General features: G+C 34.9%; 1 protein-coding gene across 1 annotated transcript; it reads right to left on the bottom strand.

Moving 5' to 3' along the window:
• Nucleotides 1–7180: 7180 nt before the first annotated feature.
• Nucleotides 7181–13208, bottom strand: LOTGIDRAFT_163537 (hypothetical protein; the record flags this gene model as incomplete). Its single annotated transcript, XM_009060043.1, has 7 exons — nucleotides 7181–10392; nucleotides 10647–10846; nucleotides 11423–11490; nucleotides 11822–11931; nucleotides 12265–12348; nucleotides 12595–12714; nucleotides 13100–13208. 7 exons carry the CDS (start codon nucleotides 13206–13208, stop codon nucleotides 7181–7183), a joined length of 3903 nt encoding a protein of 1300 aa, XP_009058291.1.
• Nucleotides 13209–15956: the final 2748 nt, after the last annotated feature.

The raw sequence follows: 15956 nt of genomic DNA, 5'->3' as shown, positions 1-15956 counted from the left end.
TATCTGTTTGAAGTTTGATATTTTCCTACTTATTTAGTGGTATGAATTATGATTATGATAGAGTAAAATGAAACAAGCGTTTATTATCAGCTATTTTAAAGAATGTTGATGGTTAAAGTACGTATAATCTAAAAGAGTTGACTTCCAGCTAGTTAGCTTGTAATCAAGTTTATTTTAGATAAAATGTGTGATGACTGACGATGTTCTGGCGTATTTCTTCTTTTGAAAGAAAACAGTCTCTAACAGATATTCAATTTCTTCAAGACATTTATTCAGTTTGGTATGTCAATAAATTATTTCAAAAGAAAATCGATGTAGCGACCAGCGCAGAACATATACGTCAAATCAATTTCACTGGACGTCGACGTATATGATTTTATTGGAACATTAACATGTTCATTTGTGCCATTTCTTCCAGTAGGTCCATTTTTGATGCACCTTTACTTTAAAAGATAGCATATAAAAATATACAGGCCCATAACTGATTTAAGGAAATTGCACAGCAGTGAACATTTCAAAACTCAATCAATCTGTCCAAGCAAGACGCATCCTGAGATATACGATTACATATCAAGCCTAACAGAGGGAACGACAGTTTTCAGTGCCTGAAGTAAATAATAAGAAAATGGATGTTCAAGACTCGGGGAAAGTTATTGCTTTGAGTTTGATCTTTGACCTGAAGTTCAGATGATGATATACCAACACTGACCTCCTACCAAGAATATTGTTTGTACACTAAAACCATGGTTACGGTGAATTATTCCATGAACAACCTGCTGATAGTAGCCGTCATCATGGCAATAAATCAGGGCGGTTTTCCACATGCCTCGTTTTCATTTATCACGTGAGTTATATATTTACTGCGGAACTATGCAATAAACATATTGCTAAAACAGTCAATAAATCATAGTAGCATTATGTAACCATTTGCAAATACCGTGGCGCAAAGTGAAAATAATTTGAATTTATGGCGGCGAAATCGTTCTATCGGTGTTCTGTTTGAAATAAATCAAGATTTTCTCAGAAGTCGTATGCAATCGTGTCAGATGCTCGTAGACGCTATCACTAACGTGTATTGAAAGCCTGAGTGGATTTTGTGATAACTAACTTTCAATAAAAAATCCGTACAAGCAAGACAATTCCGTTTATCAAAATCCCATCCAAAGCATGGCAAAATAAGGAGTAAAAGTTGTGTGGTAGTAGACTCCTCCAAAGAGAAGTACCATCAGGTGTTTCGAAAAAAAAGGGAGCATGGTCTGCTTCGCGCGCGACACCCGCCACTACCACAATGGTAAAATTCATGAGATACAACCAGATTAATTCAATCTCTCGTGATTTATGCCTAATTGTTCCTTGCTATTAGTGTCGATCTCCATGCTGAAAGTCTTACTACAGTACAAAACTAGGGCTGAAATTTAAGTAGGTATAACAGAAAACGATGCGCTGCCACGCGAATAAAAATTGACTAATGGTACAAAGTAATAAGTTAGTAATTGGCTGTCAACAGAACAATAATATAAGTTAATATTGAGAGGGGAACATTACCATTACTCATTGTCATTTATGAGGTGTCTAGTTGAATTAGAGTAGAAGTACTTGATGATGTGGCTAGCGGAAAGTGTAAAGGAACAAGTGATAATTTGCTACTTGACTGGAAACAATAGATCTTACATTATCACCTTCCTTATTTTTTATTTCCTACTCCAATCACACCGCGGATGGAAGAAAAATTTGCGAATAAATTTGGTCATGCAGTAAATACATAAACACTTTCATTTCTAATAGAACAGAAATCAAATGAAATCAACTGTACTTGTTTGTGAGAAACGCAAATGGAATTATAAACGGTTCGTTTACTTTGTTTACGGAGGAAGTATTTGTGTTTTTGAGTAAAGGCGTTTTACAACTAAAAGTGCAGAGACGCCGTTGAATTACGCCAGAGCCTCTTCATTGAAAATGGAACGTACTTGTCAGCATGGAAATTGGTTTGAATGCTTTTTCTCGATGTTGTAAATTGCAACTCACTTCAGGGTAAGAAAAATCTTCAAGACACTGAGTTGCTGAAATAAATGTGTACTGACACTCGTGACTTCATGGGACTTTAATCCCAAGAGAGAACAATAAATGGATGGAGTGACGTTAATTTGAACGAAAAGCCACACTGAAATGGAAAATCGTCTACGAAACGTAAATTGTTAGAAAAAGGATCATGTATATTTAATGTGGACTGTCAATAATGTCTCTTATTTTCCGTCTCTCTCTCACTCAATTCCAGCAAACGTTCACACATTATATATAGAATAAAAAACGAAAGTAGACGTTGTAGGATAATTAACGAGCAAATGACAAATATTCTACAACATTGTCGACAGATAATCAGAAAGAATGTTCATCCAAGCAAAATTTGAAAAGGCAACATTTATCACTAATGTTCATTACATAATCTAATTTCAGTGATATATATTTACCAAGTAAAACAACACAAATGATCATTATCTACGTCGCAGGAAAATGATAATTGCTTATTTGGATACAAGTATCTTGGTAGGTGGTATTTTATGTTCTTTTGTCGAAGTCGAAGAAAGTTTCTGTCTATTGTTGTTGTGTATGGTAGTTCTTGGGTTGTTTCTGTCTATTGTTGTTGATGGTGGTTTTCTAAATGTTTCTCTCCGTTGCTGTTGATGGTAGTTCTCTGGTTGTTTCTGTGATAGTTGTTGATAGTAGTTCTCTAGTTGTTTCTGTCTAATGTTGTTGTTATTAGTTCTTTAGTTGTTACTGATGGCGATTCTTTAGTTGCTTCTATCATTGTTGTTGATGGTGGTTCTCTGGCTGTTTCTGCCTATTATTGTTGATTGTAGTTTCCGTCATTGTTTTTGATGGTGGTTTCTAGTTGTTTGTATCTAATGTTGTCGATGATAGTTCTCTAATTGTTTCTGTTTAATGTTGTTAATAGTAGCTCTCTAGTTGTTTCTGTCTATTGTTGTTGTCGGTGATTCTTTAGTTGTCTCAATTTATAGTCGCTGATGGTAGATCTCTGGTTGTTTCTGTTATTGTTATTGATAGTAGTTCTCTAGTTGCCCCTGTCTATTGTTGTTGATTGTTGTTCTCTAGTTGTTTATATCTATTGTTGTTGATAGTAGTTCTCTAGTTGCCCCTGTCTATTGTTGTTGATTGTGGTTCTGTCATTGTTTCCGTCTATTGTTGTTGATGTGGTTCTCTAGTTGTTTATATCTATTGTTGTTGATTGTTGTTCTCTAGTTGTTTATATCTATTGTTGTTGATTGTTGTTCTCTAGTTGTTTATATCTATTGTTGTTGATTGTTGTTCTCTAGTTGTTTATATCTATTGTTGTTGAGTGTTGTTCTTTAGTTGTTTATATCTATTGTTGTTGATTGTTGTTATCTAGTTGTTTATATCTATTGTTGTTGATTGTTGTTCTCTAGTTGTTTATATCTATTGTTGTTGATTGTTGTTCTCTAGTTGTTTATATCTATTGTTGTTGATTGTTGTTCTCTAGTTGTTTATATCTATTGTTGTTGATTGTTGTTCTCTAGTTGTTTATATCTATTGTTGTTGATTGTTGTTCTTTAGTTGTTTATATCTATTGTTGTTGATTTTTGTTATCTAGTTGTTTATATCTATTGTTGTTGATTGTTGTTCTCTAGTTGTTTATATCTATTGTTGTTGATTGTTGTTCTCTAGTTGTTTATATCTATTGTTGTTGATTGTTGTTCTCTAGTTGTTTATATCTATTGTTGTTGATTGTGGTTCTGTCATTGTTTCCGTCTATTGTTGTTGATGTGGTTCTCTAGTTGTTTATATCTATTGTTGTTGATTGTTGTTCTCTAGTTGTTTATATCTATTGTTGTTGATGTGGTTCTCTAGTTGTTTATATCTATTGGTTGATGTGGTTCTCTAGTTGTTTCCGTCTATTGTTGAAGATGATGGTTCGCTGGTTGTTTCTGTCTATTGTTGTTGATTTTTTTTTTCTATCTGGATCTATCCTCGATTTTTTGCAGTACCCTTTTCATAAAAAAATTTCGAATAGGCGAATGTGCTTTATGTTATCAGTGTTCGAATAAATAAAAGATTAATGACAAGAATTTCTAATCTTACTTCAGGGAGTATAAAATCTTCAGGAAACATTCGTCAGTAGACGTTAAACATACGACATGCCAACAACAATTAACACTACCTTGTCAATTTTTAGCTTCTAAATACCGTAAAGAGTCTAACGGGATACTCATTTATTACTCGTTTTGAACAAGTCTGAAACTAATTTAATTATAGCTTGATATATCGCACTAAACCTTCTTGATTGATATTTCTTCTAACTGAGCTTTAAACATAATAATTTTATTTCTTGTAAAAAATGGAAAATCTCTTGGAATTGAATTGATTTAAACGACAGCTGCTAATTTGATAAACATTTTTTACCACGTAATAATTCTTATTATTAATTTTCCATCTTTCAAATTAAATTTAAGTGAAGTTGACTTTTTTTGCTAATTTTTTAAAAATATGCTGAAAATATTATTTGATTTCTCTATACGTGTTTGTTTATTCCTTAGATATTGTGTTTTAGATGTTTGAATATAAACTTAAAAACAGTTTATTCAAATGTTTTCTCATTTCCGTGCAGAAATCCGAACAAAATAACTACATCATCTAAGATTTTCTCTGAATTGGTCCAGTTTCAGACAATTACTCACCTTTTAATTCTTTTTGGTTATGTACAGTGGTAATTCCACAACAGAAAACAAATAATTTACGATGGGTGTCGATTGAATGGAATTGCAAACTTACTCCACCGGAGAATCTAAAATCACTCATCGAGTGGGTTTGTCAATTCGCAAACGTAATTTATTTGTGTGGTATATTTATTTCCACCATGTAAGACCCCCCTCATTGCCTCTGTCCCCTATTACCTCATATATCCACTTTCGCACACGGTGGCCTTAATACATCGAATCTAATGAAAATATAGAGGTAAAACGGTTGTTTGATGTTTATCGCCAATGAAATATTATAGAATCCTGAATGGACAGATGTTATAGCCATTAGCTTGGAAATGGACCCATGTTTTCACACATTGTTTAATGCCAATTAAAGTCTATAAAAGGATGGTGTAATTTATGGACTTGGACTATAAACGCCTTGCACAATTCAAGCGATCATGTGTAAATAGAGGTTATTAGCAGCAGTCTAAGGGACACGCCTACTTGCCATTTATGGCGGGCATATTAGACGGCTAGTTGGGTATTTATAGACCAATTTTATAGTTGTTTAATTAGCTCTCTCCTTGCTTTTATTGACTCTACTAAATTGTTAGCATTGTCTACTAAATTATTCATTATAGTTTTATAGCCTTATTTCTAGTCTCTCGTTTTAATAATCTGTGAGGTTTGATTGTCGGAGAAAAGATGGTAGACTTGGATCGTGTTATCCAACTAATAATTTAAATTTAATGCCAAAAGTAAAGACTTACACGTCAATATTTGTCCAGAGTACAATATAGCACACTTGAATGTTTGAAATCTGATCGATGCAAGTTTTGAAAGACCGCCATCAGAAATTTCATGATATGTTATTAACCGGATATGACTAATGAATGAGCATGGAATAACCACCAGATAGCATATGATTATGATTTATTGGGAAGACAGTACCATATAAGATGATTTATCAAATGATTATGAATGAAGCATTATTTACATAAGATATATAGAAATAAGAAATACATGTATATACAAATAATAACTTGTTAAAGCCATTGGTAATGCACGGCATGATTTTATCGTTGCTGAGCCAGTTACAATAGTCCTCTTGGCATTAGATACCACTTATTTGAAAAACTCGAAAAATGTCCTCAATGGCTACTCAAAAGGACAGAATCGAATTCAATCAGAATTAAAGATGTACATAATTCTTCATATTTACACAATATTTAAATCAGAGCAGTGTCATTAAGTCACAGACGCTGTGTTAGAAGGAGCCAATTTTGAAAGAACGGCGGTCAGAATAAGCTCAAGACAAGGTAGGAAGACCAGAATCTTAAAACTACTAGGAGTAAGATTGGTGTTCCAAGAAATTACAGTTCTTTCTCTAGTGATACCCAGCTTCGTCTTGTCGAAGATTAACATTCTTTGCACTTGATCATGGAATTCGGGATGACGATTGATGTTTCATGAAATAATGGTTCAATCTCTAATTCAAACACTGGTTAGGATCAAAAGATGGGAAGAACTGCCGTATGGACTGGGAGTTGAGCTTAATGACGTGTTCTACATCTGTATCTGTACATCTCACATTATATTTATCATATATACTATCAGTTAAACACATTATACCATTTAATAGATGCCTGGAATATGATATTCATTAATTTAATATTAGATTTAACAGGGCCGTAGGCTGGGACCCGATGTGCTTTAGGTGTATTTATTGGCTAACTTTACCCAGTCCCATATCAGGAAATAACTCATTTCCTCAGTCCAATAATTTTCATGAACTTCTTACAGACTTTTGCAATTTTACATTGTTTAAATAATATGCTATTAAGGTAAATACCACCTATAACACTCGCTGAACACACCCTATCGTGTCCACCACAAGAAGCTAAGGCATAATGCATAGTTGGTAAAATTCAGCATTCAAAACATTGAACAACGGTTTGCGATGGTAGAGGAATATATAGGAAGGGGGATAACTCATATATAAAAAGTGAAACCACAGCTATTTTGAAAAGCGACACTTTCTATCTAAATGTTTAATTTTATTACTTACATGCATCTTGATTTATTATGGTCTGTTCTAATTATTTGAAAGAAATAAGAGCGACAGTTATTTAAGTACTGTAAAACTACATCATTGTCTTGACACGGATTGTAACCACTGGTAGCTGAAATACAAAGACACAAACTGGTATTGCAAGGCCTAGACGATGAATATCACATTAATACAGAATTCTAAAATAATAGATATTTTTACTATGAGATAAAAAAAATTCCCATAAGTAATGGCGTTTGACAATACCATATACCCCACGTAATTCCACTAGCCATTTATTCAAGACTATATATTTGAATAAATATCAAAGCAGCTGTGCCATATAATCAGATGTATGCATAGTAAAATTTCCTTTCGTGCCGTTGATATCAAAATAGCTATTGAAATGTTTTTATGCTCCTCTTATAACAACTAATGAATCATTATGCTTACCGATTGTAGATTGGGTTTCATTCACTCCATTGGATAGAGTTTTATTCAACTCAGTCTGCCAAGGCCGTTGTATCAGAGTCTTGTTTGTGTTCTGAATCTCATGTGTGTATTCCTCATTGGTCTCGGTGAGGTTTCCAAAGTCATTTGTTGCATTTGGCTCCATGTCATCAAGAAGGTTAGCTCTTGTATAGTGGCTAGTTGAATTCAATAATGCCACTATATCAGATGGTGTAGTCACTGGTGCCAACTGTTTAGAGTCTATTCTGTTCGCGCCATTTGATTCAACAGAATTTTCACGAGAATCCATTGAATGTCCTTTGGTTTTATTCTGAGATTCTAGTTTAGTCCCATCGGACTCTTTGTGCGACTTGTCGCCTTCTAAATTCAACCGGGTTTTTTCCTTTGATGAGTCCAATTCATTGTTGGATCTGCGCGTCGATTTATTTTTTGGATAGAAAGACACATGTGCCTTGGAATGAGCATGTTCCTCTTTGTCTTTATTCACCTTCTTTTTATTTTTATTGAGAACATGAGTTATGATTCCCGGTTTATGGATCAATGGCGGTGGTGTCAGTACACCCTCGCCATCCTTCGGGACGTGCACTTTTGGAGGAGTTACACCGTGAGGTAATATAGCTTTGTGATCTTTAGGTAATGATGATTGTGGCGGCAGAGGCATAAAGTTTGAGGGACCAAGATTTGAATCATAATCCATATCCAATGCGTTCTCTTCATTTAGGTCTTCTTTGCCTGAGGCAGTACCGGCTGCAGGTGGAAATGGCATAAAATTTGATGGTCCGAGATGAGCCATACCACCTACTGGATGTCCAATAAAGTCTGGTACAGAATCATCTTTTCTGTCGCGAGTTTCCCTGATTCCTTGACCTTTCTTTGATTGACCATTCTTTTTGTGATACTGCTCAGAAGCGGGAATGTCACCTTTGGTGTTCATTGGAAAATCAGCCCCTGCCGCTGCCGATATAGGTAACGGATGTACTAATATATCAGTTTTGTTTTTGTGTAAAAGCATCGATTCAAAGTCCTCGTTAAGTTGTCTTTGGCCTAAATGATTAGCAAGAAGGTCTGGAATGATGTCTTCTTCACTGGAGGTGATATTTAAGTCATTTTCAATTAGATCGTGTGGCTGATCATGGAAATGCGACGGGTGGTCAAAATAATCTTTGCCTGGTTGTCTTGTACTTGCATATTCTAAATGATGTAGATTGAACAATGGTTCTTCCATTTCACCATGTTCAATATGTTCTTCCTGAACCTCCTCTCTGTGGTGTCTGGAGAAGTCGATTTTCTCAGAGTTTGGCACCAAGGCTGGGGTGTCTTCGGTATCACCATGATTCTCATTTGGTAATATAGAATTAGGAAATGGGTTTCCACTCTGAGTTGAATCGAAATAATGATGATCTCCGGATGTGTCGAACGACGGTCGCTTAATATCTCGTATATGTGGTATAACTTTAGAAGTAGTTGTTGGTGGAGGAGTGATATGATCTTCAAAGGTTTCTGTCAGTTCTCCTGATCCTGTTTCAAGATCATCTACTGAAGTTTTGGTACTTGCACTAGCACTTTCTTTTATTTCTTTGGTGGTTCGTGGGAGTACAGGGTTTGGAGTACTTATTCGATTGGGAAAGTTGAAAGGACGATTCATGTTTCCATGAGGCCAGTAATTGTCAAACCTCTCATCCACAGGGGGCGATTCCTTAGCCAACTCCTCGGGATCTACCATGTTGCTTTCGTGGTGTTGACTTCTCGCTGTATTCCTATTCATGCCAGCTAGGATCCGGTCATATTCCATCGCTTTAGATCGGTCTCTCGAATCTCGGATCGAATTTTCTAGTTTGTCCCTAGAATTCTGGGAATAGGGTTCGTGAGGTGGAATGTGATTATCACTTTGTTCTAAGTCTGTCAGTTGGGGAACATGTTCTTTAATTGTATTTGGTAAAGTTGCCGTTTCACGACCATCAGCTGCAAAATCTGTGGCACTAAAAGAATTCAGAAAAGGAACCTCCTCAGCATCTGTGTCATTCATGTCAGTGATCCTATCAGGAGGGTCGTCAATTGCTGTCAGATGACCATCATATGATTTGTTATGAAATGATTTAGGATCGTTTTCGTTGGTCGACCAGAATACCGATTGGTTGTTTATATGATGAAATGACACATTTCCGTGTTCAGGACGACCACTGCCATCTTTATGCTTGATTTCATGATGCACTTCAGAGTGCGAACTGTTAGAGCCAGGGCGGTGATGATGGCTGTCGACCTCTTTATGAAGAAAATGTTGAGTGTTGTTTGTACTATGATTATGGCCATCGTGGTCACTAAAATTGTGGAACCCTTTTTGGTCTTCCATGTGGCTAAGATTGTGGGTTTTATTTTGATGATGGTGATAAAACGTCTGATCATGACTATGTTCATGATTTTGTTCGTGAGCCTCAATATGACTTCCATTCTGGGTATGATTATGTTTTGGGTGATCCAAACTATGATAATGATTGTTAAGATGAACAATAGATGAGCTATTTCTACTGTTATGCTGATGGGAGGCATTCTGGATGCCTTGGTGTATGTGATGATGGGTAAGACCGCGGCTGTCGTTATAATCATAATGATGATGATTAATTTGCAGAGAACCGTTGATGCTCTTACTAGGACTAGATTTTTTGGTTAGGTTTTTAGGCTTCTGTTGTTCTTTAGTATTATCCACTTTCGTTTTTGTAGTAGTGGTCGGTTTTGGACTTTTGTTTGATATAATTGTAGGTGTTGTTGAGACTGTAGTGGGTTCTGTATTCGGCAATGTTTTCGATGGTGTAGTAGTCACAGTGGTTTTTGTATCAGTGTTCTTTTGTTTCCTGGTAGAAGGCTTTGTGGTTATGGATAGAGTCGTTGTAGTTAGTTGATTTGCTGTTGTACTTGATTCAGTTTTATTTGTGCTTGGAAGCGTAATCTCATGTTGTAATTTGGTGGTGGAAGGAATAATAGTGGTCGTCGTTGGTGGCTTCTTCTTCTTTTTTTTGCCTTTATTTTTGGATTTCTTTGTCATTGATGAAACATTGGTGAAGGTCGTCGAATGTGGTACTTGTGAAGTCGTAGTAGGTTGTCGTATTTCTGTAAGTATTTTTGGTTTTGGAATATACTTGGTTTCTGATTTTATATCTGAAAGTAGTGAAATAATCAAAATGATTAGTAAATTAACACGCAAATCGTTTTTTTTCATTATCGTGCAAATATAGAAAAAATGCTTCCAAATAGGCATTAGAATTCTTAGAATTATGTCCCTTTGAGATACAAATTGAACTCATTGTTTCTCTGTGTCGTTTGACAAAAATATGTGCATCAGAAAGTGCGGAAGTGTGTCTACATGTGGGCAACCAGTCAAAGCTGTTTTGCTTGTCAGTTTGTTTTCTTACCCGGATTATGAGAATCAGCTATCTTTAAACTTCTTTTATCAAAGACAATCTTCGAAGCAGGCATATGGTTGGATTTTAATTTCTTTATGAATTTACTTCTTTTTTCTAAACCTTGTAACATCATGGCCTTAATAGTATCCGATTCTATACCTCTCCTTGAATTTAAAACCACAATAAAATCAACTATCACACTTCCAGGGCTGAAATAGAAAGATTAAAGATGACACATGGAAGATATGAAAACAGTGGCTTCTTACCGGGAGGAAAGAAGAACGAAAATATCTCAGAAAGAAACTAACCCAGTTGCAGCATTTCAAGACTTGTGGAAGTTAAAATAATCAATGAATGCTGCAATTTCATTAATTTTTACAATAGTCTATAGGTTATTATCGAAATTTTGAGTAATACGATGGATGTTCGACCAAGAGACCTTTATCTGGGAGCTTTGGGATTATGGTAGTAGACAAAGAGAATATCAACGTTATTTCTATCTTTCCTTACTGAAATCATAATATAGTGAAAACAATATAATATTTATGTCTTAAATGATCCAAGATGGCTATCTTCATATCTTCCCAATTGAGTTTGGCAGTTTCTAGAAAATGATATTTGCTTGAGTGTCAGTTTTCGACTAGGAGAAGGAACGGTTTGTAGATCTAACACAGTACATTGAAGTTTTCTATCGCTTCACGTAGCCTTGCACCTCTGACAATGCTTACAAATGTTATTGTAATCAAACTGACAGAATTGCGTAGTAGATTGCTTTATAAACCCACCTAAGATCAACAACAACCGTACGGTTATATCTTTCTACTAGTGGACCTATTTCAAATACGTGATTCAACTGAAAAATAAATAATATACAGAGTTTCGTGAAAAAGTCACGACATGATAACAAACTGGACATGACAAGACATGTTTACAATATTCATTAAAACAATGAATAAAATACTCATTGCTAAGGAATATTAGAGACATAATGACTGAATCATAGATAATTCCCATAGTTCCCAAAAATTGCATCAAGCACTCAAATAATGAATAATCTTTTTAAGAGTAACTTTACATGTAGCACCCAAAATATCATTGGCTTCTTTAGTAAAGGCTTGAAAGTATGGAAGTGCAGAATTCGCGTAAGTGTTATTGTAATGACGAACGCAAGAAGTAGTGCTTACCTCCTTTTGAATATGATTAGTCACAACTCGGTAAAGTTCCTTAGCATGGTTTCCTAAATCAGGCATCCATTTTAAACTTGTTATTCGTATTCTTCCTTCAAAATCAACCTCTAGAGAGCACATAGTATAGTTAATGTAGTCGCATATCATGGCCTGAACATAGTTATTACAACTGGTTCTGTCATGCTTAAACGTTATATAAAGATACATTTTCTCTTCGAAAAAAATTTGGAGATGACAATGAATGAAGTGAGCGGAAAGCCCTGCTCTGTATAATCACTTGCCAATGAATACTTTAGTGTATGCACTACTCGGATAAGGATTTGACCAGCCAAACAAAGACCATTTGAATTTTCTATAACATTTATATTATCGCTCTACAACTGATGTATTGAGAATTATTTTATAAGTGAAAACATTTTAAATTATGTTGAAAGACTTACGTTTGATTTCTTTAGTTGCTTTATAATCATGTGATTGAACATTAGAGGTTGAACTACTTGGTGATACTTGACGATCTGAATTGACTGAAAAAATAATAGTAATAATGAATTGACTGATTGAAAGGAGATTATTCTGAATTGACTGAAAGGAACAATTCTGAATTGATTGGAAAAAAAATTCTGAATTGACCTAAAAGAATTAATTTTGCAATGATGGAAGAGAAATAATTTTGATTTGACTGGGAAAAATATACGATCGAAAGGAGATTTGACAGAAATAATTGTGATTTGACTCAAAACTGAACAAAACTCAAAGTCAAAGGAACGAACCTGCATAATGTATGATAAATCCCAAAGCAACTGAAGTTATAACGATAACAATACCAAATGTGATGAGTCCAATACAAAATTTAGATCGAGGTCTTCTATATACACTGGTAGAGCTCGATACTGAAATGAGAAATGGTGTGTAAAGCGAAAGATATTATGCTACTCCCGTTTCAGGTTTCCAGAAGTCTACCCAACATGTAGTGGGATTTAAACGATTAAAACGCTTTCAACAGTTTATTTCAAAGAACTCTCTACTTTGAAAGATATAATGAGATTCATTAACATCGGCGGAACATTCTGCTGATGAATTACCATAGAATCAGCATCTAGAATCTGCAACCTATACACTGCTGATAAACTAACATTTAACGTGCAATCCTTTTAAAACTGTCGATACTTAAACTCGAAAATAAAACCAAACTATTCATGTTTTTGAGTAACATAAAAAAAGCCTTACGATCCGAGCACACATATTGGATAAGTAAGTCAAAAGAAAATGCCTGACCTGTAACGTGGTTGGGGTTATCATAAACAACAAATCCGTATTCCATAGACTCTACATTACTGGAAGTAAGATGATCGGTGGAACCCAGCCCTGGGCCCAGCTGGGTCATATGAAACATCACGCAGTTATCCAGGGCTCTAACATACTGCTATCACTTCAAAAATATTCTATATCAAGGATGTAGCCTACCTGTTTAAATATAAAGTAGCAAATGGAATATGGTCTGTCCTCTGGCTCATATAATGACATGAATCGCCTTGTTTTGGGCACAAAATACAAGATAGTAACTAATTAAAAATTATTTGTGTAATATATCCTTACGATGTTTAATAGGAAATCTAATGTTTTGGTCGTGCCCATGAACAGTATGATATAAACATAAGCTTTTGATATTATTCGGACAATTACATTATGTTCAAATAATAACAAAATATCAGGCTCACCGGTTTAGCTAGGAAGTCCAAATAACCAAATCACATATAAAGTCCAAATTATTACAAAATATATTTATAATATAACAAATTAATCCCAATTTTCAAATACATCCAGAAATATTGAAATAGTATTATTAACTTGTTAAAAACAGACCACAATATTCAAGGTAATAATGTCTTCTGAATTTCTCTTTATCAAACTTTCTCACGTTGACATCACGTCATTGCACGCTTAGAAAATTGTAGAAAGTGAGGGGTCGGGGTATGTTTGTTCCGGTCCCATGTCGTGATGTTTCTGATATTGATATTACGTGTTGCCTTAGACAACAACAAATACTGACTGTAAAACTACAAGCCTTTTGGTCACCTTTCTTGTATCAATGTAAACTTCACTCGTTGGTTCAAACACCTGAAACGCCGCAAAAAATACACAAAAACAAGCCGTTATCGACAAATAACATCTAAACATCGCTTGCTACCATACACAGACCCCCTTTTAGAAAATTGACTGTAGTATTTAAGTGTGAAAATAACTCAAATTTACACATATCTGACTCGCAAATGATATCTAGTGTATGCTGAAATCGATATTAAAACGTATTTCGAATTTTCAAAAATGGCGGTAGCAAGCTTATCCAAACATCAAAAATCCATTTACATTATTTGTTGATTTCTTTGAAGTTTGACAATTTAAAAAGATAAACAACAAGAAAATAACATATCCTTATTTGTTGAATGTTTTAGTTGATCTAAAAAGTTGGACTGAACTCATCTTGATATGGTATGTAGAGAATTCGTTAGCCATATTACATCACTACGCCGAGCACCATTACCTCTGTACCTTGGCCATCACACTTTCATAACAATAAAAAGCAACATCTAATTTAAAGCAATTGTATGATACAGTTTGTGGTCAAGTATTTCAGAACAGCTTCAAATTCAGACAGAAGTCTCGACATCAGGTCAATATTAGCTCTGGTCAACTAGGGTTTCAAAACATCTCATTGGATCGGCACCAGACTTCGCGGAACGCTGAAATTGAGAAATTGATTCCCAATACTAGCAACTGCTCTCCAGGGGATTCTGCCTCTCTGTGGGCATTTTTAAGATAAAAGAGAACATATGCATATGGCGATGCTCTTGAGTCGACTTCATCCGTCAGTTGTTAAAAATCTCCTGCGATGTCACTAGTCGCAAGGTCAACCTGGAGCACTCTGAAAATGTTTATAACGGAACAACACGAAAACAAATCCAAAAAACAGAAAGAGTAAAGATATTACAAAGGATCCTAAGAAATTAAACGATTTGAAATTACGACTTGTGGTATGGACTAGAAATGATATTCGGGAAGGTAGAGTGTCAATATTGGATTGTTGAGAAATACACTAACTAAATAGACTAGATCTTTATATTGTAGACAGAAGCTTTGATATCATCTTTTCTCAAATACGACTAAATAAAATCAAATATAGCCAACTTAAACAGATTGTAATGTAAAGTATGTTTAGAAATTACGCCAACTTTACTGACCATTGCTCATCTACTGGGGGAAGGCATGGTCCAGATTATGTGTGTAGTGTGTTTGGAGAGGGGGAATGTGGATATTACAGATGACAACAAAGAGACAAATTTTGAATTTTAGTTTTTTTTTTTCAATTCTTTTTAAGATTATGATTAGAATCGTATTGGACACAATGTATAGTATTCAACAAATGCATTAAACACGTTGTTTATATGATTTTGGTTAGAAAAATAATCCAGTACATTTCGGTGCAATAGCCACACCCATCAGATAGAGCATATTATTGCAGTCTGATTATTTTTGATTACGTCCCCTAGATGCTTGTAGAAATTTGTTGTGGACTGAATTCTTGCGTTTAAGAGGTACAATTCGTCTGCTAAATATGAAGTCTCTGACACCCAGACTCGTTGCAGATTTTCGTAGACAAAATGAGACTGGATGATAGAAGCTAGCAAATATGGCATGGAGTGTTGCAATAATAAACAAAATGCTGACATTTTTGCTGATGATTTGCTGAGTTTAGCATCTGATGAAATTGACAGTAAGATATCTCATGAAGAAAGTGTGGTCTAGCGCATACACAACGTAGATTGAATTCGTTTATTTGTAAGTAGACTTATATGTAGGCTACTTTTCTTTCTCGGTGAACAACTTTGACCTCATAATCATATCTGAACGAAGCACAGACAGGTAGGCCTACTCGTGGACAAGCTAGTCTCTGGTGAAGCATTTGGGACTGATATTTACTTTAAAAGAGTATATATATGGAACAAAGTGGAAGGTGAAGAAAGATAAGACTCAGCACCAGCTCAGATCAATCTGGGGCCTATTTTTTTTTTTATTTATAACTTATGTTTTACTGCATTTTTTCAGTTTTTGCAAGTTTAAAGATTGAGTTGTG

This window comes from Lottia gigantea (genome assembly GCF_000327385.1).
Source record: "Lottia gigantea unplaced genomic scaffold LOTGIsca_40, whole genome shotgun sequence".
Classification (NCBI taxonomy): Eukaryota; Metazoa; Mollusca; class Gastropoda; family Lottiidae; genus Lottia; species Lottia gigantea.
Note: the sequence above shows the minus strand (reverse complement) of the source record. Positions and strands in the feature narration are given on the sequence as shown.